Source organism: Erithacus rubecula (genome assembly GCF_903797595.1).
Source record: "Erithacus rubecula genome assembly, chromosome: 15".
In the NCBI taxonomy this organism is placed as follows: domain Eukaryota; kingdom Metazoa; phylum Chordata; class Aves; order Passeriformes; family Muscicapidae; genus Erithacus; species Erithacus rubecula.
In genome coordinates, this window is record NC_136667.1 from 6,169,379 (window position 1) to 6,194,405 (window position 25,027).

The 25,027-nt window shown below is 38.4% G+C and overlaps 1 protein-coding gene across 2 annotated transcripts; it reads right to left on the reverse strand.

Moving 5' to 3' along the window:
- Nucleotides 1-151: 151 nt before the first annotated feature.
- ZC3H12B (zinc finger CCCH-type containing 12B) lies at nucleotides 152-24,790 on the reverse strand. Of its 2 annotated transcripts, none has more exons than XM_079318878.1 (6): nucleotides 24,422-24,790; nucleotides 9,622-10,387; nucleotides 7,797-7,936; nucleotides 6,848-7,082; nucleotides 6,653-6,759; nucleotides 152-6,099 (listed from the first exon to the last, which is right to left on the reverse strand). In XM_079318878.1, exons 2-6 carry the CDS (start codon nucleotides 10,221-10,223, stop codon nucleotides 4,679-4,681), a joined length of 2,505 nt encoding a protein of 834 aa, XP_079175004.1. In that variant the 5' UTR covers nucleotides 10,224-10,387; nucleotides 24,422-24,790; the 3' UTR covers nucleotides 152-4,678. The 2 variants fall into 2 exon arrangements, with proteins under 2 accessions (XP_079175004.1, XP_079175005.1); XM_079318879.1 differs by lacking the exon at nucleotides 24,422-24,790 and adding an exon at nucleotides 23,683-23,969.
- Nucleotides 24,791-25,027: the final 237 nt, after the last annotated feature.

Here is a 25,027-nt window from a genome sequence, read left to right on the forward strand (position 1 = left end):
CTTAGAGAATCTGGGAGTTTTTCAGTCAATCAGCTAAAAAAAAAGCACTAAGAAATAACTTGGATAGATTGCAACAGTTGTTTTGGGCAAAAGGGCTTTTTGGGGGACTTGTCTAAAGAGGGTGGAAAAATAAAAAGCTAGAAACAAATAATCCAATGGCTCTCGGTTTTATTAAATAAGCAAAAATTTTTATATATATAAACTATAACATATTTCATATTATTAAATAATTGTGCAAAACATTTACATAGCGCAGAGGGGAACAGGTGATAGCCTACACTTCTTTTAGATTCTTGCAATTCTTTTAATACATTTACAAACTTGAAATACAGACCAAAATCAGCAGTATTGTATAATGACTCTTCAAAGGCTAACCAAACACTGGCAGAAGAATAATTTATGTGATGGTGCAATTGTATTTTTCCAGTTGAAATATTGCAGGAAATACACTTAATGAGGGCTCTGTCACACAGAGGAGCAGTAGGTGCAGCAGAGGAGTGAAAGCTGAATTCTCACCTAGAGGAAACTGGGACAGATCTGAAGGTCTGACTGTTACGAGCTCTGGAGTACTAATGCTTCAGGTAAACTTTTTGGCAAGTCAAGATCAAGTAATATTTCAACTTTCTAACAAAGTTTCACAGAAATGATGTGTGATCCTTCCCCTTAGTGTGGAGTTTTAAGAATTACAATTGTCAAATGTTCCTGTTTGCAGGTTGATATAGATCAGGTCTGCATACATGTCACCAAGGATTTTTAACTTTTATTATTTGAACAGAATGCCAAAATGCATAACTTGAGAGAAACTGGCATTAGAAGTATGTAGGGGGAAACTCACCTACTTAGATGGTTTTGGTTTTGTTTGGTTTCTTTCAATGGAGCTCCTTCTCCTTGTTCTAAGCAACCATACTCCACACCTATTTTTAACTTTACAACTAAAGCATTTTTACAAAAGCTAAACAGACTCATGCTAGTAAATAAATTACATGCTGCAGCAACTCGAGCAGTGCCCACTTACCACTACAGAGATTTAAGAATACCACATACTGGTTTAACATCCATTTTCACTCATTTTGTCATTAAGACTTACATTATATTTGGGTCAACCAAAGAAACCCAAAGAGATTTATAAAATTTTACAACAATTAAACAGTAATGTTTAATTCTACAAATGAATAAAGCCAACTACTGCAGCTCAATATGACAACAACAGGACTAACAGCAGTGAAATCATGTACAATTTACTATATTACTGACATGTAATTCTTACAAAAAAACATGAAATAATTTAGACTGACATCCCATAAAACATTTGGTTTTTGATTTATGAATTTAAAGTTACACACTTTTTAAGTGACAATTTATGTGAAAGTAATACAGCTGAAGATGAAAGATAAGTAAATCAGAACTCCCAGAGAATGCTCTGGCCCCAGTAAAGCACTAAAATCTACTGCTCAACTCTTACTAACTGCAGTAGTCCATGATTTTACCTTCACACCTTTTCCCCCCCCCTCATCTAGAATTGTTTTTTTTTCATGGATTTTATTAAAATATAGTTTCTAGAACTGTTCTTTTACAGTTTTAAAAACATTTAAATACCATGCTCTAAAAAAGAGCATTTATACAAAGTCTTTTATTTACAATATAGACAGTTATGATCAGGTGTTAATAAGATCAACTCTTCCATGTAAGAAGAAATCCAAGCTTATGCGCTCAAGATTAATGAACGTGTCAGTGTTTTGAACTGTCTTGTAAACAAATCTGAAAACAGGTGTGGATGACCAAATTATCACTTAAAGTAGTTGATCAGGAAAGACTACATCACACAGAGAAGTTTCATTACCTCTAAGGAGGACTAAACAAGCACAAAATTTGCAGGTTATTTCCACAAGGCCACACTGCCAATTGTGTAACTATGCAGGAGAGATGCCAATAGTTTCTCAGAATAACACTTTTTGACTTTGAAGTGCCTTAGGGAAATAATATGCTGGGTTTGTATTCTCACAGCATTCCCATTGTTTGAAAAGGAATTCTTCCATCAGTAAAACAAAGGTTAGTGAAAATTAAAACGACTGGACAAATCCAACAAAAATGGGTATCTCCATAAGCCACTCAGCACTTCATACAGAAATCTCTGTTGAGTTTTCCACATTAGAAAACATCAAAATCACCCTCCCTTAAAATAGCTTATCTTTATAAATGGAGAAAAATGGAACAAACATTTTTCTGCGTACAAATATTTAATTCCATGCAAGATGGAAAACATGAGTGCACAATAAACTTCATCTCATACCTAAATAATTTATAAATTAATTGGTTAGAATAAAATAGGGTCTATAGCAATTACTGTTACATTTTAAACACATGCAGATGAGTTAACAGCAACATTTTTACATAAAGTTTAGTGCAAGAATGTATCTGCTTAATAAATAGACTGAAGATACTTATGTAATGCTTTGAGGTGTACACACAGTATTTGTGCACATAATAACCTGGTTCTGAAAAGTTGTCCCTGTTTGTCTATAAACTACAAGTGCCCATTTTAAATAAAAAAAATCCATAATTACTCATGGGCTACTTCCCTGTGACACATGGTGTCACAAACATTGTGGTGAAAATGTAATACTGAAGTTAATCTAGAGATTTTTTTTTTTTTATACACAGTTTTTATACAATCAAGAAAAAGAGATACAATTTGTATCAACAAACAAAAGGTCATTTCTGGTTATTTGAGGCATTGCTCTCAGCTGCTTATACCATGCAAGAGAAGAGAATAAGAATTAATTGCAAATTAAAAATATGAAATGTTTTTGAAAACTGGTCAAGAATTAAATCTGTTTTCCCCCAGCTATTATAAGTGTTTGAATTATTCTCCCCACTAACAGAGTGAATAACTAATTAAAACTTAAGTTATTTTTAAACATCAAGTGTAAACACATAATCACCTTCAAGTTACTTAATTTCAAATACATAATGACATAGTCATTATATACGTCACCTGTACCAACACAAGAAAATTTATCCTGTGTGAAATGATACAGTTATCAAATGTCAGTAAATTAACTGTAGTTGCACCCATAATTGTGGTTTCTTCTTGGTTCACTTGGTGGGGTTTTTAATATGACAGGAACCTATTTTGCACATGATAAAGAGCCCACAAGATATTTTGAATCAAACCAACAACTACAGTAACACAAGTGGAGGAAATGATAAACTTGGTTTCTCAGACAAACAGATAACTGGAAAGCAGCATGCAAGCCATTATCAAAACACCAGAAACAACCCTGACTGCAGCCTCACGTTCTGTGTGTTTCACAGTAAGAAACATTTAGGCAGTGTCACACCTTCTCATGAAGAAACAAAAGGCCATAAACCAGGCCTTCTCAACTTTCATGAAAAAAACTACAGTAGAAGTCAACAAGTCCTAGCTCGAGACATGTCGAGTTAGTCATGGTTCAAAATGTTGAAATATACAGTGGATTCAAAAAAGGGCGTACAGTCAGTGCAGCTTAAAAAAACCAATAAACGCCTCTTTTGGAGACATTTAGCTACAAAGGTTCCCACCCTGAGCAAGATACCAGTTGCGCAAACAATGCCACACAAAATTATCTCACCTGTTGAAACAGGAACTCTAAAAGCCTTCATGAGGCAAATGCACACCTTTGCGTGGATCTGAGGAGCAAAAACCAGGACAGCTTTGCCACAAACCCAAACTGGAGCATCTCTTTCCAAGAAGCAGCTTTCCCCCTCCACCCCTTCTGAAGCTCATCTTGAATGTCAGGCTCACTCAAACACCATCCCTGCTCCCAGAGGAAGGGCTGCAAGTGATGAACTTCCATGTTAACATCTAGTTTTTGCTGCTTCAAGTTGAGTAATCCAGTTTATGTAATACTGACGATTTATTTTCAGCTTGTTTAGTCATTTGGGCCAGCAGCTGCTTACTGCACGTTTGAGAGGAGATTCTGGAGAGAAGCTACAGTTAAAGTTTCAGTTTACTCAATGGCACTCTTACCTTTAAATTCCTTAATGTTTTGGTCCTAATTTAATAAGGTTTTTGGCTTCTGTTGGATTGAACCAACATATTGAACAATGTAATAGTTATTAAAACTCTTGAGGGGTAGTTATGATGTTTAAGTGCCAACAACCATGTTGACATTGAAAAACTGAAATCAGTTTTTCCTTTTATAAACAATTTTAATTTTTAGCAAATTTTCTTTTTCTTCAATACTTAAGATGCCAGTAGGCAGTGTCAAATGACAAAGCTGAAACCCTAGAAGTCATCTGGGTGTGTATAGAGCTTACTTTTAGAGGCCAATTAGGTATTTATAAGCAAATTGTAAGTGTACACTAATACATGCAATATAATTGCTAAACTAATTTTGTAGTAACAACTTTGAGACACTGATTGTGACATTATAGTTCTTAGTGAGCTATCCATGCAGCAAGGTATGCATTTCCTATAAAATACTATTAAAAATCCCTATATTTAAAATCTTAAAATTTGCAATACAATCCACTTTTATATAGTGCCTCAGCATATATATAATTGCTACTGTGTACAGAATTTTAAACTATCTTAGTAGAAAATATTTACAATAGGTTGGCCTCTTCCTTCATGTAAGTTTTCCTCTGGGTCCTATTAGCTGTACAGGTTCATTTATCCAAAAGAGGCTGTACTGCTCTAACGCCCTGTTCTTAATTTGGCAACAATCATAGCTGCCAGCTGTTGTGCATCTGTCATGTGGGGATTCTTTTCCATCACAGAAAGGACAACGCTTGGAGGGAAAATATTGCAGAGGTTCTTGTATGTTTGATACTGATGTTCTGGGATGATATGAGGTTCTCGTGGCTCACCACATATCCCAATCCAGGGGTTTCTCCAGAGTTGCTCCATCTTCTCAGGCATGCTTCTTACCATGACAGGCTCATAACAAGGCTGCATGAGGTTGTTACTCAGTGGGTAGGAGTGGTAAGTGTAGGAGTCGGATGCGCAGGGCAGTGGATCCCAGCTGGCGTGCTGCTCTCGACAGAGGGGTGGTCGTCTCTGCCTCGTGGGGTTACTTTCATAAAGCCGTGAGTCAGAAATGCTGTCCATTCTCGTCATCACCAAGGCACGGCTTGGTTGTGCAGTTGATGGATGAACGTTTTGAGGCACAGGGTATTCTCCTGGACAACTGGACCGTGCTCCAACAACTGGATGCTGGGCATGTAGGCCTAAGTGGGAAACTGACTGTTTGCGAAGGGATTGCTTAGGCTCTTCAGTTCCGTAACTCTGACCTCTATTTAAGGCTTCATGGTAACCATGAGGGAAAGGCTGAAGACGATTTTTCGATGGCAGTCTGTGGCTCTTCACATTGTCTTCTGGACTGGCATCTGCTACACCCAGATACAAGTCATTGTAAGAGGAATAAGAATCATTACTTGTATGGCTTAAGCAATTGTCAGGACAGGGGCTTGAGTTTCTAGAATACATCCCCTGGTCCATATCAGCCCCGTAATAATCTGAGTTACGGATACTACTTATGCTTAAGTTGGAGAAATCACTGAGTAAGGAGTAATAGCCATGGTCCCCCAGGGACTCGTATTTGGGATACTGGTCAATATAGCTAACTGAGGTGCCATGGCTATTGGTGACTAGTATAGGAGGATATTGCACACTGGACATATGTTCCAGTGAGGATTTCTGATGTACGAACTGTGAGGAACCTGGCACCGGGCTGCTTGCAGAACGAGTATTTAATGCACCAGCTGCATGGCTTTTTGGTGGAGGGAGCGTTGGTACACTTAATGCAGAAACCAGAGACGGGACTGAGCTGGCCTCGGACTTCCGGGCTGCTGATAACTTTTCCTCAGGCTCCACAGCTACTGACCTAATGCTTGGATCTGACTGACGTTTTGGGGCAATGCGTTTCACTTCAGAACTGATTTCTCCTTTGGAGCTGGATGGCCCTGTGCCACATTTGGCCAAGGCTCCCTCACTCATAGTTTTCACAGCAGATAATTTGGCACTTATTCGAAGCTCATCCGCTACTGACCTTTGAGGCTGGTTTGCACGTTCTGGGTGGTAATATTTACATTTGTGCCCATAGGTGCACTTTTTACCTGGAAGAAAAGGGTTTACAGGTTAAATAAATCAAAAACTCATTAATCCCACCATTAATATCTTTGTTTCCTTACATCTTTCACCACTTCTCAATGGTAGCATTTCTATGTTAAACTCCTAAGGAATAATGATATATTTGATATATACAGGCAGTCACAGACTCTGCTGCCTCTATCCATGTCTATCTACATCAAAGGCAAGACATACTATTTTTCTTCCTACTGGCTCACGATTCCAATAATGACAACATACACACAGTGCTGCATAAAACAAATCAGCTTTAGCAGAGCTTTATTAATTATGAATCTCCTGCCTCAAACCAGAATAAACTAGCAAAAAGCTGTATTATTCACAAGGTGAATCTGGTAATCCTTAATTTTCTGCTACACTATTTTTATAAAAATATGCATGAAGGTATAAAAGTGGACATTGTGCTTGGATGGCAACATGAAAAGTGGCACATTTTTTTGTTCTGGTAATGACAAGATGTTAACTAATTGCTTGCCTCACCCACCTTTAAATGCAACAAATGGATCTGACTTGGGCACTTACCATAAGGACACGGTTGTTTCTTATGTTCAGGAATAACTGGCCTTTTTCTTAAGAAATTTTCAAGGCTTGGACCATGGCGTCCTAAAGGATCATCCGGAGGCATAAATCTAAGGGAAAAGATATGAAACACGATCAGTTTTTTCCTGAGAATGCTGAATTAGCAAATTCATTTACTTTTGAAGGAAAGCCCCATACTTGTCATTCACAAAAGAATACATTAGCAGCCGCTCCTCTATGAACTTTTTCCATTCAGGTTTTTCATTCTGAAGATCACGATAGTTATCATTTGACACGATGATGCCATCCGAGTCGAAAGCCAGTTTGACAATGAATCGATCATCATAGCAAACTACTCTTCTTCCCTGAACTCTTCGAGATGGGGTGAAAACAAGAATTTTTTCTTTCTCCAATTTACGTAAGATTTCTTGATCTGTAAAAGAATTTTAGTTGAGCAGCTTTTTAAAAAGCTTTGAAAGAAAGAAATGCAACCTTTGTATTATGAAAATTCTTGCCTTTTTTGTCTGACAAAGTATCTTGCAGTTATATTCATACACAGTCTTCATTATGATTAAAAAACACCTAGATGTGGATTTTATTTCTGAGGTTTCAAAGCACTGAGTAAATATTCAATATTTGAATTTCATAACCACTCTGTAGCCAAGTACCTTTGCTCAGTCTTTCTGAATATGTCTGGAACTCGGGTGTTACTGTATTACAATAGCCTTGTTAGCCTAGAGTAAAATGCAAGGACTTTCTATGGGGCAAAACACATGCTGCCTTTTCAGTGCTCAAGATAACCCTACTAACTGACTCCCTGGCCTGTTGCTACTTATTTTATGCTCACCCAGCAAATAAGACTCAGTTTCTGTATGCTCAACATTTGCAAATAGGGAAATTTCAACTACTGCTCCTCAAAAGTGTTGAAACCATCCAATAATGTTACAAAACCCACATCACTGTTTACACATTCAGATATTTAAATGCTTGTTTCCTCACCAGTCAAACTGTTGTGTTTTCAAACAAACAGTTGAGTGCAACATCATCATCACCACATCCACAGCCCAGTACTGGGACCCATTAGAAATATGACAATAATATTTTTTTTTCTTTTCAACCAATGGGTTCAAGAAAATCTTGATGTTACCTGTAATTGGTGCATCAGGTCGAGACTGTTCTTTTCTCCATGCAGGTACAAACACAGTAATATCTTTATGTCCTTTTTCCAGAAACCAGTCAACAGCTAGTTGAATTCCCCGGCAGGAAAATCCTTCTTTGTTCCCATGGCTGAAAAACATGCAAGTTTTAGAAAAAGCAAGGACAAAAGTTACATTTGGTTGTGGTTTTTGATGTGGTGATTTGATTTTATTTGTCTTCTAAAGCTGCCTTGGTCAAAGGATATAAGGAAAACAAAGTCTGTAATGTTTTAATTGGCCTCCTTACATAATTGGGAAAAGACAACCATACAGAGCAATTCAGCCATCAGATTACAGCAACCCTGCTATGTAAAAAGTCTATAAATGCTGAAATTTTACTACCCCCAGAGCAAAAGCAAGTAAACAAGAAGTTTTCCAGTTTTTTTTCATTTTATTAGCTGACCTAATGAAAAATATCATTTTCCCCAACAAACTGAGCTCACCTTAAATAGTACCATAAAATGCTATCAAAAAAAGGAATGAACAATGCTGACTTGCCAAGGATAAGTGCTGTTAAACATCAATATTAATAAAATATTTTCCTCTGATACTAAATGTTCTGAATCTTTATTAGAACTTTTTCTAGGAAAGAAATAATTGTGTCAAAGTTTAAGTCCCGTCCCCACCAAAAATTTGTTTTCTGAAACACAAAGGGGTCTCTAAAACAGCACACAATTCAAATAATTTAATTTTTCAAAAGGCCTAAGAAGCCCTTTAGAAATCATTGGCTAGCTGAATTCTGTACTCTACAGACATGCATGGGACAGGTATCTCTCGGGTCAGTGTTGACCTAAGCAGCCAAGTGTACATAGAATATCCTGAGTCAGAAGGGACCCAAAGGGACCATCAGAATCCAACTCCTGGCCCCATGCAGGACACCCCAAGCATCCCACCATGTGCCTGAGAGTGTTGTGCAAACATTTCTTGAACTTGGATAAGCTGGATGCTGTTACCACTGCCCTGGGAGCCTGTTCCAGTGCTCAACCACCCTCTGGGTGAAAAACCTTTCCCTGAGATCTAACCTAAACCTTCCCTGACTCAGCTTTGGGCCTTTTCTCAAGTCCTGTCACTGGTCACAAGAGTGAAGAAATTGGTACCTGCCACTCCACTTCCCCTCATGAAGATGTTGAAGAGCACCATGAGCTCTGACCTTGGTCTTCTCCAGGCAGAACAAACCAAGTGACCTCAGCCACTCCTCATAAGGTTTTTCCCTCCAGACCTCTCCCCTTCCTCGTGGATTCCTTTGAATGCCCCAAACTGCACTCAGTACTCAAGGTGGGGCAAGCAGCACAGCTGTGCAGGTCATGCATTATCACCATTCTGACACAGCTAAACTGCTTTGAATACTGAACAGGCACAATCATCAAGAGCTCAAATACCATGAATTCACTGCATTTCATTACCATACAGTGCACGTCACTTTAGAAAGAACCAACCTGCCCTACTTGGTTACTTTCCACTAATGTCCAGGAACAATTTTCAGTATTCAGTTCAAGGACTTCAAAATACCAAACCCATCCACACAAAAGCACATTGCTTGAACAAAAGATTCAAAGTGAGAACTTGGATTAAAAACAAGGGCAGGGGAACTGGAACAGGGATTCCATACAAAGGAGTAGCAGCATAATTAAAAGCCTGGGCTAAAGAGTCCATAAAGTAGATGTATTATCAGTATAATTGTCTACATGTCTTAAAATTACTTTGCCATCAATATCAGCTTTTTCTTAAATATTTTAGTGATTTATTATTTTCAAATATTATGACAGGGAGACCCACCTCATAGCAACATTGCTTCCATCAATGACAATTGGCCTCAAGTTATCACTGTTATCCACCACTTCATCTTCCAGTGACAATTCAGGGCTTGCTATTTCCTTTGGGCAAGGGCCTCTTGGCACCAGAGTACCAGTGGTACTGCTGGCAGTGCTTTGTCCCTCTGATTCACTTTTGTTGCCAAGTCTCACAAGCTCTGCTAGAACATCATTGATGAGCGCATCTGCTCCCAACTTGTTCAGTACAGCCTGGATCTGATCTCCTGCATACCCAAGCTTTAAAGCAAAATCCATTTTAGCTTGGTATTCCTTGTCCAAATTTGTTTTGCATTCATCTAGCTTCAAGTCTTGTGTGATACTGCTCTGTGAGAAACTTGGGCGATCCAGACAGGGGGAGCGGCAGAGCGGCCGATGCGGTTTGGTGGAACCCTCCTTCTCTCTCCACTGAGCACTGCTTCTCAAGTATGGCTGCTCAGGCTCACTTTCTGAGCTCGTCCATTCCTCAGATTCAGCACTGCATTCCCCTGCGTCTTGTTCCACATTTCTGTCTTCTCTGGAGTGCCTCTTCTCCATTTTTAGCTTCCCTACCATAGACCAGGCCGTCATCACGTTCAGCTTCCAGCCAGAGCGCTCAGTTCTCTTTCATTTCCAAAGCCACCTGGAATTCGTGCTCAATTGCATCATGTTGGCCAATTAAAAGTTTACACAAGGCTGGAGATAATTTGCCTTGCTTATTATATTCTGTCATAAGCAACACCAACATGAAGTTCCTTTAAAAAAAAATGAAAAAAAAAGATTAAAAATTAGGTTTTGATCAATTCTGCAAAATATGCAACTACTATGATTTTGTTTACAAGACAGTAGATGTCCCCAGTCATTCACATTTCTATGCAAATTGATTATAATAAGGCATATAATTACACTGTCTCTGTAATCACAAATAAAACTCTCTTTCCCTCCCTCAGTTACTTTACCTACAAAAACAATTCCTATACAATATACATAGAGTGGAACAAATTATCTCAGTAATAGTTAAAGATAATAGAACAGAAAAGGGTGAGCCACCATTTCCACTAGAAACCTGTCTTCTCCTGGAAGACCAGCCTGTCTACACAAGGAACAACTGTGCAGTGTTCCAGTATGCATAAAATTTGACACAAACCATTTCAGCCTCTTTCAGTAAGGATTTACTCTCAGAACCAACAAGTTTACCTAGCAAAAGTATCTTCTGGAAAACAAAACAGACATTAAAATAATATAATCCACAAAAGAAAATTAAAATCATCACCAGTATGCATGTAAGTCAAAGCTTATTCTTTTTAAGTTTTCATATCCTTTTGGGTTTAGGTAATAAAATGCAGAAAATCACAGCACATAATATACCACCCACAGAATCACAGAATGGCCTCTTCACCATTTGTCAGAGGTCATCCCTAATTCCTTTGGGAGAATTTACAGGTGTTTCCTGGTTCCCCTCTGACACTCAGAAGCATCTCCCTTCCCCTGATGAATCTAGTTCAAAGCTCTGCTAGTAAGTCTTAGAAAGGTTTCTTTCTTGACTGTTTCCCCACATTAAATGGGTTTCTGTTGCCTATGGGAACATTTCAGAGAGTCTAAAAGAGTGATAAAATTTGATAAATAAAACCATACAAATGTCAAAGGATCTCTGAGACAGGTCCATATTAGCCTAACAGCAATCAAATCCCCTAAAATTGTCTCAAAGTGAAACTAAGATTATTAACCTGCAAAACCTTTTTACAGTAATATATAATTACCATAAACAGGCAAACCAGTAACATTCTACCAGGCTGCACTCCAATTTATGCAGACAAAAATGTACACAATGCAGGGACAGCTGCTCAAAAGCCTAATTTCCTTAGGAAAATGCCAATCACTTAAAAAGAACCCTGAAAGGTGAAGTTTTGAGTCAACCAACATTATGTTTTTAAGAAAGAACCATACCTTTTCATATATTCCTATTATATTTCTATTTCATCAGCCTGGAGAGGAGGGTCAGGGGACACATCACCACTCTCTATAACTGCATGAAAAGAGGCTGCAGCCAGGTGGGGTCAGTCCTTTCTCCCAGGCAACCAGCAATAGGACAAGAGGAGAACTCCTCAAGCTGTGCCAGGGAAGTTTAGGTTGGACATCAGGAAGAATTTCTTCACAGAAAGGGTTGTCAAGCATTGGGTTTAACTGTCCATGGAGGCAGTGGAGTCACCATGCATGGAGGTGATCAAAAAACAACCAGACATGGCACTCAATGCTCTGGTCTGTTTGACAAGGTGGGGACTGCTCAAAGGTTGGACTCAATGATCCTGGAGGTATTTTTCCAACCTATAGTTTTCCTTTATGCCATATAAAATAAAAACACAGATTTCTTGCATTTGAAAGGAAACTCCAATCTTGATTAGGTTTAAGTTAGATTTGAAAAACTGTTCTTTCATGTTATTAATTCAAAGAGTATCCCTCTAAACACTCAGGTATTATTTTTACAGTACTCTGTATTTTCACTCTAAGTGATTTTCCCTCACATAGCACTAACAGCAGTATGTTTACAACCCAAGTACTTGCCAACACAGATGTATTAATAGCTTAACCTGGAATGGATTTTAATTAGGTCTCATGTATAACCTTGTGCTTTGACAAAACTAAAAAAAAAAAAAAAAGGATCTATAAAAGTGATTATAAAAGAAGGTTAAAAAAACAGGTTATCAGCACACTGCACGCACAGCTCACAAAATATTGAAGGAACAAATGAAGCAAATAAAGCAATGAAGGAATGCTTTACCATGCATGTGGTAAGACTAATTTATTTCTAATTATTGAGACTGTACTGCTTTGGCACTGGACAAAGAACAGCATGATTGTGTTCATCCAAGTTTAAAGAGCTCCATTCTTCTTTCCCAGTTGTCATCTCTCTAAGCACAATGTCACAAGAATGTTTTTTGGCTTTTGTCAAACTTATCATTGTGAAACCTCCATTCTCTCCCCTGACCCCTCCAAGCCTTTGATGCCTCCCCAGACTATCCAAGTCATAAGAAATCACAAAACACTTTTTCCTTCCATCCCACACTCCCTGTGTCTGGGAGATGGCCCAGGCAGCCCAGGCTCAAGGTGATGGGTGTCACCCCCATTTCTCTGGAGAAACTCCATTTACTGGAGTTCTTCTGCTGGTCATTGGAACCCCAAGCTCCTTCATGGTTCTGAAGATGAGTTTTTATCACACACTGTATCACTTTATTACAAACATTTCAGCAAGATGCATTTTTATTACTACGTGTAGAAAAATATCTGCATTTCTGCTACTTGAATTTCTGAAGGTAATTTGTTACAAGTCTTTCTCTACAATGTTTTCCACACAGGTGAATGACCTGTGGCTGAGAAGACAATCAAATTATATTCTAGCCTCTCAATACATAAGAGATAAGAAAGTTCAAACAGCAAAACTTGATACACATAAAAATTCATATTTCAGTATATAAAATTAAGTATTACATTAATATTATACACATTTCTCAAATATCATGTTGTGCCCAAATATTGTCATTTTAACTTCAACTGAAAAAAGACTTAATAAAGTTCAGAATGCAAAACTACAATGTAAAGAATTCAACATGTAAAATAATATACCCTTGTTACTGAGTTAAAATCCTCTCTTTGTTTGTAGTAACTGTACAGAGCACACATTTCATGTAGTGCTCTTAAATCTTCAAATCTCCAAATTAAATCTTTGGCTAAAGCTATATGTATTAAATTTCTTTTCTAGCAATAACTAAATGGCTTAATGCTTTTAATTGGCCAAATCACTACTAAATTTTTCGACAAAAAAAAAGAGAAGTGATGGTCTGTATGTAATATACTTAATTTGTATACATACAATCTGAAAGAAAATATGTGCAAAAATAGAATTTTTTTTTTTTTTATAAAAGATTATTTGGTAGTTTGTATTTTCCACACCCAAATGAAAACAACTCCTGGTTATTAATACTCCTCCTGTTTTCCACTTTAAGTGACAAATTCCATAATTCCTTTGATACATGTGAAAACAACCACCACAATTATAGACACATCTCTGAGAGTACTCCCAGTCAGCAGGAACATATTTATGCAATTAACTCACTGGCATTTAGACTTAAAAAACAAAACTAAACAAACCAACAAAAAAACCCCCAGGAACAACAGCAGTACAGTTTATTTGTTTATTTGCTTTTCCACACTGTGCTTGTCAGTGCAGAGACAATAACAGAGCATTTCCTTCCTTTCTCATCTATATTTTTTAAATACCTAGAGATCTCTATCTGTTCCAAACCTATTCTAACCATATAGTCCCTTGCACAATGCACATACAATCTAGAACTATGATGGAGTATCAAAAAAAAAATCACAGAATAGTTGGGTATTGTTTGTCCAGACATCTTTAGAATGTAGTACTTTGTGGGCACACTAAGGGAGTTTATGGTGGGAAAAAAAGCTCAGTAATTATCAGTTAATAGAACTACTCTTGGATATATTTTTTCACTTTTTTTGTTTTCTTACTGCTTATACTGAATACTTTTTAAAGTTAATATAGATGCACTAAGAAATTATCACAGTGGGCCAAATTCTTTATTTTTTAAAATCCTCTTACAACCAAACTCAGAACAAAAATTTAAAAACATAAATAATTTGAGTAATGCTTGATTTTGCTGATATCTACAAAATGAGAAACAAGTCAGAAAATATTTTCAAAGATAGAATCAAACTTCATCTTGCAGATCATGAACAGCATCTTCTCACTGAAATTTCAGAATATTTTTATTATGAGTTTCCCCCCAAAACCAGCCAAATATGAACACACACTTAAAGGGAAGAAAGCTACTATGAATTTCTAATTTAAAGCTACTAAAACTCAGAAATACAGACACTGCAACTTTAAAATTGTCATTCTCATGATGCTTGCTGCTAAGCAACCAACCAAGTTTTCTTCCCAAACACCTTTTTCAGCACAGTCACGAGCAACTAGTAGAACTGATAAGTGATTCAGAAAAAAAGAGTCAGACAAAATCATGTATATTTTGTTCATAATGGGCCAAACTGAAAGCATCTCATCAATTTTGATGGTATTAAAACAGAAAGGAAATATCTGCACAGTAATAAAGTACTGTAATATAAATGAAAACACTTGCAAATTATTCAACAATCACTATTCAAATGACAATGACTATTACAGACTATTCCTTGTCACACACACCAACTATTTTCTGAAGAATCCAAACCCACACAAACAATATAAAGTATTGACAAAGAGAAAGAGAACACTTTCTATAAATTATTTTAAATTTTGTTCAGGAACACTACAATCAACAGGACCTCCAGCATTGCACTGTGCTAGAGCACAGACCAGTGGTTACTCTAAAGAACTTCCAAGTACATTTTTTCTGAGCTTTAAGAATTTCCCCAACACACCAATTGCCATTTTAAAAGCACTGTGATTGGAGCCTGCAGTGCCCATACAAACCCAGCATTGCACACATCTCAGCAATGTGACAGAACAGAATTTGCTAGGCAATAGTTATTGTCAGGGGACACAGCTCAAGATGCAGAAATGGCCCTGGATTTTGGATTAGCCCTTGAGTTTGAAAATCAGTGCTTATGAAAAGGCAACACAGCTCAACATCAGTGTTTTGATGGCATTGAAGCCACAATCTTGTATTCCTATCTCAGGAGCAGCACAGATATTACACACTGCTGCCTGCTGCTTTGAGTGTATTCTGAGGTACTGAACTATTTTATCTACTAAGTAAGTGTTCAAATCTGAAAAAGTATATGAGTCACAAATAAAAACAGTAACTTTTTCTCATTCTAATTATACACTTAGGTGGTACACATCTGCTGGGACAGATTCACAACTGAAGAAAAGCAGAGAAATATTCTAAAATTAACGGTTGGGTATTTCAGAATTAATTAACAAATCGGAAGAGTTGTGCTGCATGACATTATTGATGTTGTTCTGGTTTTGTCTTTTTTTCTTTTATATGTTGTCTGTGTTCTTCACACATATATTTGTAGCTCTGTAGCCTATTGTATTAGTGACTAGTTTTCACAGTACTTTTCCAGGTTGGATAAAAGACAACATTATAGTCAATTATCTCATATCCTTAATAAAAAGGCAAAAAGCTGGAGATCAGTAGTATTTTGCCTATATGTATGCACACTTTGAACTACTAGATATTCATACTTATGATTATTTTAAATAGAGGTAAGAGGAATACATTACAGTTTACATATGTATATAATAATAATAATATGTATCATAATAATAAATATGTTGCAGTTCAACAAGAATTAATCACTGTCATCAATTTATTTTTCAAACCTTAGAATGAATTTTTTTCACTACATAACAAATGTGGTAGCTTAGCATATTTAATTTTCATTTGCTGTGTCAAATGGTTCATGACTTTAGGAAAATAGGACAAAATAGGCTTTTTTAGAAAATTTTCCTATTTAAGTTGGCCATTTGGAAATTGAAGTGACTCCAAAATCTGGTGCTTTTGGAAAACTACAATATTCACAATTTGTCACAGTTTAAAACTATTTTATATAATTTTATTAAGACTGTCCTAAGAGCTTCCATGCTTAGCAAATAACCCTCACATAGCAAATCAGTGAAGATGTATAGCATATATATTCTGATATAGGCTTCCATAAAAAGTCCAAAATACATGTAAGTGAAGGAAAACAAGTATATAAGGTTTTAAAAGCAGCTGCTTTTTGATGTAAATATTTGGCATTAGCAGCGCTTACAATACCATGCTTGCTGAGGAATGATGAATCTTATTTAAAAGGAATACTTTAATTTTAAATGAATACTTGTTCAGACAGTTCTTGTATTTTTTAACCTAATAAATTAGATATGATCTAAAGTAAGATCTGAGCACAGATCTGCAGCTCATGTATACATTTAGAGACATGTACAGTATTCACAGAAAATGTGGTAAGTCAAGCTGCATTTTTAAGAGAGGTGTTAAAATGGCAGATCAGGTTTTTCAGTCCCTTGATAATTAGAGCCATATAAATGACAGCATTTCGATTCAGTTTAATGGATTTTTTTTCTTGTCTTACTATGCAATGTCAGTCTCAACACATTCCTGGGAAGTCTCAACACTGTCATTTTGATGAACAGAGAAATCTTAAATTTACACAAATCAAAGCCTAATATTGTATAGTCTTTAATCAAGTGAAACTCAGTAAATGTCAAGAAAAATATTTTACTTTTTCTACTTATTATGGCTTCTCTGAAATAAAACATTCATATATATCAAATCTAAAGTACTAGCTGTTTACTACACCAGCAGTGAACACAGTGTTCTTAAAATTAATATTGAAACAGCAATTGAAAATAGCCTGCTAGCTTTGGTTAGTAATCAATTTTATTTAGAAGCTTCCTATTTTCTGAGTCAATTCAGATAAAGTATTTTAAAAGAAAAACAAATTTGCCATTGCTGTTTCTCCATCTGTCTCTCTCCCTCCCTTAACCATCTTTGGAGAAGAACAATAAGGAATGTGACTTAGCATTCTTCCATTTCAGAGGCAAAGGACAAAGGAAGATTTTCAGTGTTGACTCACCAGTCAAGCTAAATGTAATTGTTACCACCACCCAACCCTGAAGGGGATGTTCTTCCTTGACAAATGCTGATGGAACACTTGTAATAGTAGGAAAAGTTCAGTTGTGCAGAGAGGGCTGAATTTCAGGAATTCATACACCAGAATATATAGAACTGGAAATTGGTTTAGAAATACCACTAGGCTTTACCTTTCTGATCTACAATCCATAGTGTAGTTCTTGTCTGCACAAAACAGTGATGGAAAAAACCCACCAAATGCACACACAAATAAATACAGATAGACAGATATGACCATACATACATATATGTGCAAGTTCTAATTCTGCCAGTGTATCACTCAATACATTTCACAGATCAGTTCAGAAAAATGAAGTAGAGCAAATTCCTTCCCAAATGCTGTGAACACTTAAAAGTCTGGATGTTCTTCCCCACCAAGCTCCAGCCCACAGTTCTTGAAATCCTTTCACCACAGTTGTCTCAGTTTAAGAAAGTTATGAATGTTGTTTGAGAACCATGGAAATCCAGGGCACTGCCAATAATGGAAGCAAACCCCTGAGTCAGCAGATCAAGTAATTTTCAAGCATCATGAGAACATCACTGAGTGGGTATAAAAAACCAGATTCATGAAATCATGCCATGGACTCTTCACCAAAACACTTAATTAACTAGAACTCAATTCATGATTCTCCCTAGAGTATGAAGAAGCTGATGGGATCATAATGACAGCTGGAAAAGGGATTGGGTGGGAATTTTTTGAGGGAGGAATTAGTTTGTTTCTTAAACACAGACCAAGTTTACAATGCAGCTCAAAAAAATAATTGCACTTCTGCAAAGAGGAACATCCTGCAACACAAAGCAAGAAAGAATAATCACGACAGACAAAAATATATAAGCACTGTCATGCAATAAAGTTATTGTGCAGGTACCACTCTAAGGACCTACATTTCTCATTTCCCTTTTCAACACTGCTGAATGCAAGTTATTGCTGTTTGGCTGGATTATTAAATAGGAATCAGAGAGTGACAGCATCCTTCAGCAATGACAAGACATTCAGCTGAATTAGATTCTTCAGCAATGACAAAACATTCAGCTGAATTAGATTCAAGAGTCAGTCCTTACTCCCCACGCTGTGAAAAGTAATGAGCCCAACTCTGCCTTTTAATGGTCTTTTTATTTCAGGAAAATTAGATTAAATACTGCGTTTCTAGTGATCACGACTTTAAAAAAAAATCCAACCCAACAACCTTAAGAAGAACATCCCATATTTGCAACTGAGTTGCCACATGTTTCAAATTTAGATTTTTTTGGGATTTTGGCTGACCTTGATGAAAACTTCCTCATCCAGCATAGCAGAAATTGTAGTGAGTTACTATGTTACTATGCTCAACCTCCCAATAAACAAGTAAGAAACTAAACAGAAAAGCAGAGTACTTTGCTGCATCAGAAATAAACCTCAAAGATGGTTCAGAACTTCACTTTATTTTTCTAACTCTGCTCAAACTGGAAATTTGTACATCACAAACACTAGGTGTTTGCCCTGCAAGATTGACAAGAGTATGACTAAACATTAGTGGTACCTTTTATAAAGGTACAGAAATTAACCTAGAGACCTTTTAGAAAATGTCAGGAACAGAAAAACATGAACCTGCCAACAGACACCAGGGAAATGAGAACAAGCATTTTGATTAGTTATAAGTTGGAAAAATCATGGCTATTTTCAGAAATAAAACATATGAAATAGTAGGGTCACAGTAGATTTGGAACATTAAATAAAACAATGTTTTCTTTGCTGTGCAAATACACGATTAATCCCTTGGCCCAAATCCACAGCTTTTACCAAATCTAAACTTGCCAAGAAGTCATTTTGTTTTGATCATGACTACATAATTTAACTCAAACCACATGACAGAAAAAACACCATCGAATAGAAAAATTGATAAGAGAGAACCCATTTTTACTGCATTTTTAGCATATTGTGGAGTTTTGTTAAACTGAAAAATTGCTCTAAAAAACTACAGCAACACCTCAATGTTTGAGGTATTTCAAACTTCAGCTAACACTTTCAGTGATCACTGATACATGTATTGGACTATAGAAAAAAGGAATCTGTGTCTAGCACATCACATAGAGAACTTGAAATTGCTTGAGAAGGAGTCAACAGGGGAAGTTTAGGTTGGATGCTAAGAACAGGATCTTCTCCCTGAGGGTGGTACCAAGCCCAGAGCTCAAGGAGCTTTTGGACACAGTGGGATTCTTGGGGTGAAGGGCCAGGAGCTGGACTTTAATGATCCTTGTAGACCCCTTCCAACTCACTATATTCTATAATTCTGGGAACTGCAAGTGTGAACTGAAGAGAAATGCAAAAGCAGTGTAAAATTTAAGCACCTTGCCTCATACTTCATTAAGTTTGTCACACTCTTAAGTATGAATTCAAAGGGATAAGATGGACATGGTTGGAATTATAAACAGGAAGCAGCATTTTAGCTCTTTCTTAAGTTACATGATTCCTGTTTGGAGTTAACTTATCCTAGAAAGAACAAGCAGTGCTGAGCACAAGACAAGCACCAAGTCCAGGCCTTCTGAAAGAAAGGAAATTGAGTATTTCTATTGCATTAGGTATTTAATAATTATTTCCTAAGACAGGAAAAAAAAAGAAATAATTATACAGTAAATATACATTTATAAACAGGTGTTCTAACAATTATATATAGCACCCTTTTCCCACCAATTTTCCCTTTCAAATAATCTTAAGGAGTTACAGCTAACATTATTGCCACTCAAAAGTAAATTGTTGTCCCTATTAAGGCAACACTTACACTTCAGTTGACAACATTACATAAAATAAGAGCAGACATGTAACTCCTAAAGCTTATTTGTGGGCAGTTCCTTATAAACTGAAAAGATTTATTTGGATCTGTGACCAAAGGAATACACTAGTTCTCCTAATGCACATTCTGATAGGAGGCCATTTGGTACTACCTACTCTGCAGATATAAATGACTCATTAATGCTCTGTGAAGGGGAAAAAAAAAGTTGTGATTGCAGCTAAGTCAAAGACACATCAAGGATGTGATGCATCTTATCATCTTAGCTTACACTAATTCAATTTGTAATTGAATATTCAGAATACTGCTCTGACAGACTAAACCAAATGTTCCTCTAACCAAAACTCTCACCCAGAAACAACTCTGAGAAACCTGAAAAACAAAGGGTATTCAGTTTCTAAAGACTTCCATATACTGGATGGACAGTATATATATATATATAATATACCCTCACATCCTATGCCATCCAAAAGAGGCAAGATGGACTCACCTGTTAGGACAGGTGGTTTCTGGTAAACTGAAACAATCACTTTAGAAACTACTAAAAAAAAAATCTGAAACTGAGAAAGACACCTCACTGAGTAAGTATCAAACAGTACCTTTATGGAAAGCAGCAAGAAAAGCCTGAAGACATCTTGTGACTTTATATTTTCACTGCAATTACCTTGCTTTTGCAAAAAAACAAAGTCAGTACGTGGCTAATTAAGTCTGCCTTAAGCATGGTGCTGGACTAAGTGATCTCCTGAAGGAAGACCAACACAAACTAATTCTTTTATGCTAATATTCCTTGATTCATATAATGACAACACTGCTCATGTCCAAGGTGAAGAAGCTGGAAAGTCATCACCAAGTAGACAAGAAAAAGCCTACCACTCTGCTTGTGAAAATGAAAAAGCAAATCCCTATGCTCCAGCAATTTCATCAGTCCCTTCCTAAAGGGAGATCTACCTATGGACAAGACCTGAGCAAGGAAGGTTTTTTGGTGTGATTTCTGATTATTTTGTATTAGAGGGTGGGGTTTTTGTTTGTATTTTAAATCAGGACAATCTGGAAATCAGAAAGGGGAAAGACTTGGCGAAGAGATGGAAATTAGTATTTGATCTTACAAAAAAAGAAAAAGCATTGTTTCAGAGGGGGCAATAGCATGTGGTTTTAGCTTGAAATTGTCAGAATTAGTTAGGACTTTATGTGATTTGGCTGAGGAGTCTGTGGGCTCACTAAAGGAGTGAATATTTCTTGTGGATGTCTTCACTAAATGTAAGAGTCTAAACCTTTGGCCTTAGCCTAAGGTTGATACTCTGCTCCTGTTACAGCATTCAACCAAAACAGAAGTTGAGTCAGCTAATGAGAACAGATATTAATCTTGATGAGGGTCTCTCTCTAGATTGAATGCAGAAAGGGGCTCTTAAATTTGTGTAACAAACAGGCACCTTGGCCTTGGTGGGATTTGTAAAAAGTTTTAGTTCTACTGTAGAATAATTTCCTAATGAAATTCTAGAAGAGCCCCACAACAATGATGTAAAGCCTGGGTTTTATTTTGACATGGTGAATCAATCTGCTTTCTAGCAAGCCATGTCAAAAATAACCCATGAAAGAAAATCAAATACAATAGCTACCTTTCCAAGTCAAAGATATTTAACTGAAGTACTTATTTAAATATAGAACATATATATTTGAATCAAAATTGCCAGCTAATGAAGAGCTTTTCTTATTATGGCCAGCCTCATGAATAAATTGGTCACCTCAGAAGAATGAAACTACATTTCAGGAGATGTTAGACTGCTTAGCTCTGCACTTCCAAATACATTTCCTAACTCTGAAATATATCTCATGCTTTACTACATATCATGGCACCAGACAGCCTGGATCTGTAAAGGTGAACATGGTATTCCTATTTCCACATGAATTACTTGGGATACCACGGATATATCATATTAAATGTAGCTTTTCAACAAAAAGGGACAGCTCACAGGAGACTAAAACCACCAACAGATGGTAAAGCATTTTAAAAATACCTGTATTATTGCTCAAACAAGCTTTTCATTTACATTGTATTAAAAACTAGTCTTTTATAACAACATTTTTTTAAAAACCCTTGATATATTAAAAAGTATGTAGTTGTCCAGCCATGAAAATACAGCTCTTCAAAGCCCTTTATTGTCAAGCTGATTCCATGATGCAAACAAGGACAGCATTCTCAGGTATGTGCAGCATTACAGCAATTTGGTTGTTTAAACTATTTTTTTTACATCATGAGATGGACAAATCAATATATCAAACTAATTTCCAATGTGCCAACAGCTGGAAACTTCTTCCAAATTTATAAATTGCATTTCTTCATCTTCCCAAGCCCTACTTTCATACCTGAACTTAGATGCTGCCTTCCTTATTCCCAAAAGTCCCAGTGCTTCTGCTCTTGATTCAAACAGTAAAAAAGTGCAAGTGATAGAAGCAATTTGTTTTACTTCTATTATTCACAGATTTATAGTAGAATTATAAGTGTTCAACAAAATAACATTTCAGTTGCAAACTATAAAGTGGCTAGGAAAGTCAAAACCAGCAGATGACTACAATGGAATAATTTGCACTGGAAAAGGCTTTGAGAAAGGTCAAAGAACAGAAAGCCAGAACTTACCCAATTTACAGCTGTTGACAGTAAGAATTTACTTTCTTACTAGTTCATCAGCATATAAAGTGTTATTGGTATCCCTTCATCCATCTCAACCCTCTTTCTTTCCAAATAGTGAGTTTGAGTTAGATTTAGATTTAGCAGTTAGATTTTCTTTTTTTTTTAATACTTTTTACTGAGATCATTCAAATGAAATTGACTTAGGAAGCTTTATGGATTGCTTCTATTAAAACTTGCTATACATTAGATGATTTTAGAAGGTAAACAGATCCAGAAAATGTCAACAGTGACAGGATTGATATATGGAAAACACGACATTGAAGAAGAAAAGACATATTCCAAAGGCAACTAAATTGCTCTATATTTGAAGATGACCTTGAAATTCCCACTAACCCATTTTTCCATTAAGAAGCAAAAATAATTTCATCAGTGGCACTAGCCAAATTTGTGAAATATATCTTCCAGTCCTACATACCATAGTTCAGTTATAACATCTGGCAAGCAAAAGATATATCTTATCAACAGAGGATCCCTCCTACACAAAAAAAAAATACTTGACAGGCTCTTCCATTTCAATAAACAAACATACCAAGCATAAGAAATCTGATGGACTGGAATGCTGCATATTCCCAAGCACTCAGAATTACTGATATGAATAATGGAAGTTCATAAATGACCAGCATTTTAGTATGCCTCCTATTCTTACTTCACATTTATGGCAATACGTGCTCATCACTGCAACAGATTGCAAAACTAAACCAAAAAAAAAAAAAAAAACTAAAACAATATCAGATGTATCTCAGGAAACCCAAATAATTTAGATTCACGTCTATTAGAGGACTCAGTATAGCTTTCTGTTCAATTTTACTGCTTTGGTAGCTTGTGAGGTAAACGCCTCCTGTGAAATACGATTTCCAAATGCTTTAATGACAATTAGAAAAGCAGACATTATGAAAAATAACACTTTCCAATGAACTGATTAAAAAAGTGTCTCAAACCTCAAGCATACTGCATGAGTGAGCAGTTCCTTATCCACAGTTGCATTATAAAGCAAAATGGAAGGATGCAAGTTGCAATCATCAGGTATCCTCTACAAAAGTATTTTCCTTATTTCACCACCTTTCTTCGTTAACGCAAGTTTCTTTCATTGTTCTTTTGTTCAGACGCGGAACACCTTCTTAAACAGCGTGCTAACGCAGCCTTTGCAATCGCTCCTCGGCGCTTTAAATCACTCAATGACGCCAGGAGCATCTCCCGGCTCCGTGCCCCACTGCCCGGGCGGCTCCACCTGCCCTGCCGAGCTCTGAGCGGGCCGGGCGAGGATGCCGAGGGTGCCTCAAGGCCTGGCGGCCCTCGCCCAGCGCGCCGCTGCTGCGGGGCAGCGCCGGCCACCAAGGGCAGCGGCCCCGCGGCGGGAGGGACGCGCCGGACCAGCGCCGGTGCGCCAAGGGCGGCGGGGGCACCCCGGGAGCAGCGGCAGCACCCGGGGAGCAGCGGCAGCAGCGGCAGCAGCGGCTCCCGCGCTGTCCCCGGCCGCGGAGCGCGCTCGGACAGCGGCCCAAGGCCGCGCCGCGGCTGCCGCCGGGCCCGGAGCGCGGCCGGCGAGCGGCAGGGGGCGCCCCGCAGCCCCGCTCCCCCCGCCGCGCGGACCCCGGGGGAGGGGAGCGCTCCGCCGGGCGCCGCCGCTCCCCCGCTCCGAGCCGCCCTCGGCACCCCCGCCCCCGGCCGGGGCCTCACCCGCTGCTGTCGCTACGGACACCCTCCGCGGCTCCCTGCGGGATCTGGCGGCGAAGAGGCGAGGGACGGCGGGGCTCGGCGCGGCCGCGGCACGGGCCCCACTCCGGCCGCTCCCGCCGCATGGAGGGGGAAGGGCTGGCCGGAGCGAGGGGAGATGAGGGGGCGTGGAGGAGCAGAGCCAGGACGGGACGGGGTGGGGAGGGATGGGGGAAGTGCGGGCGCGGAGTTCAGCGCCGACGGGAGCGCGGGGGCCGCTGCCGCCGCCTCATCGCCGCCCGCGCCGCACCGGGCCCGCGCCGCCGCCCGGCCGCCGTCGCCCGGCAACGCGCGCGCCCCCGCTGCCGCAGGCGCGCGGCTCCGCGCGGCGCCCCGCGCGCTCCCGACCGCCGGCGCACGCGCAGCCGGAGCGCGCCGGCCTCCCCGCCCCCTCCCGGCGCCAGGGGGCGCTGCCGGCGGGAACGGGAACGGGGAATGGGAACACCGGGAAACGGGAACGGGAACGGGGAATGGGAACACCGGGAAACGGGAACGGGGAATGGGAACACCGGGAAACGGGAACAGGAACGGGAACGGGACATGGGAACGGGGAATGGGAACGGGGAATGG

What these genes read in the sequence shown, in the direction of transcription:
- ZC3H12B (XM_079318878.1), bottom strand. Translation starts at nt 10,223, where the DNA reads ATGACGGCCTGGTCTATGGTAGGGAAGCTAAAAATGGAGAAGAGGCAC. An exon ending in ACCTGATGCACCAATTACAG is followed by an intron (nt 7,083 to 7,796) that starts GTAACATCAAGA and finishes ATTCTTTTACAG; the next exon opens with ATCAAGAAATCTTACGTAAA. An exon ending in GAAACAACCGTGTCCTTATG is followed by an intron (nt 6,100 to 6,652) that starts GTAAGTGCCCAA and finishes CTTTTCTTCCAG; the next exon opens with GTAAAAAGTGCACCTATGGG.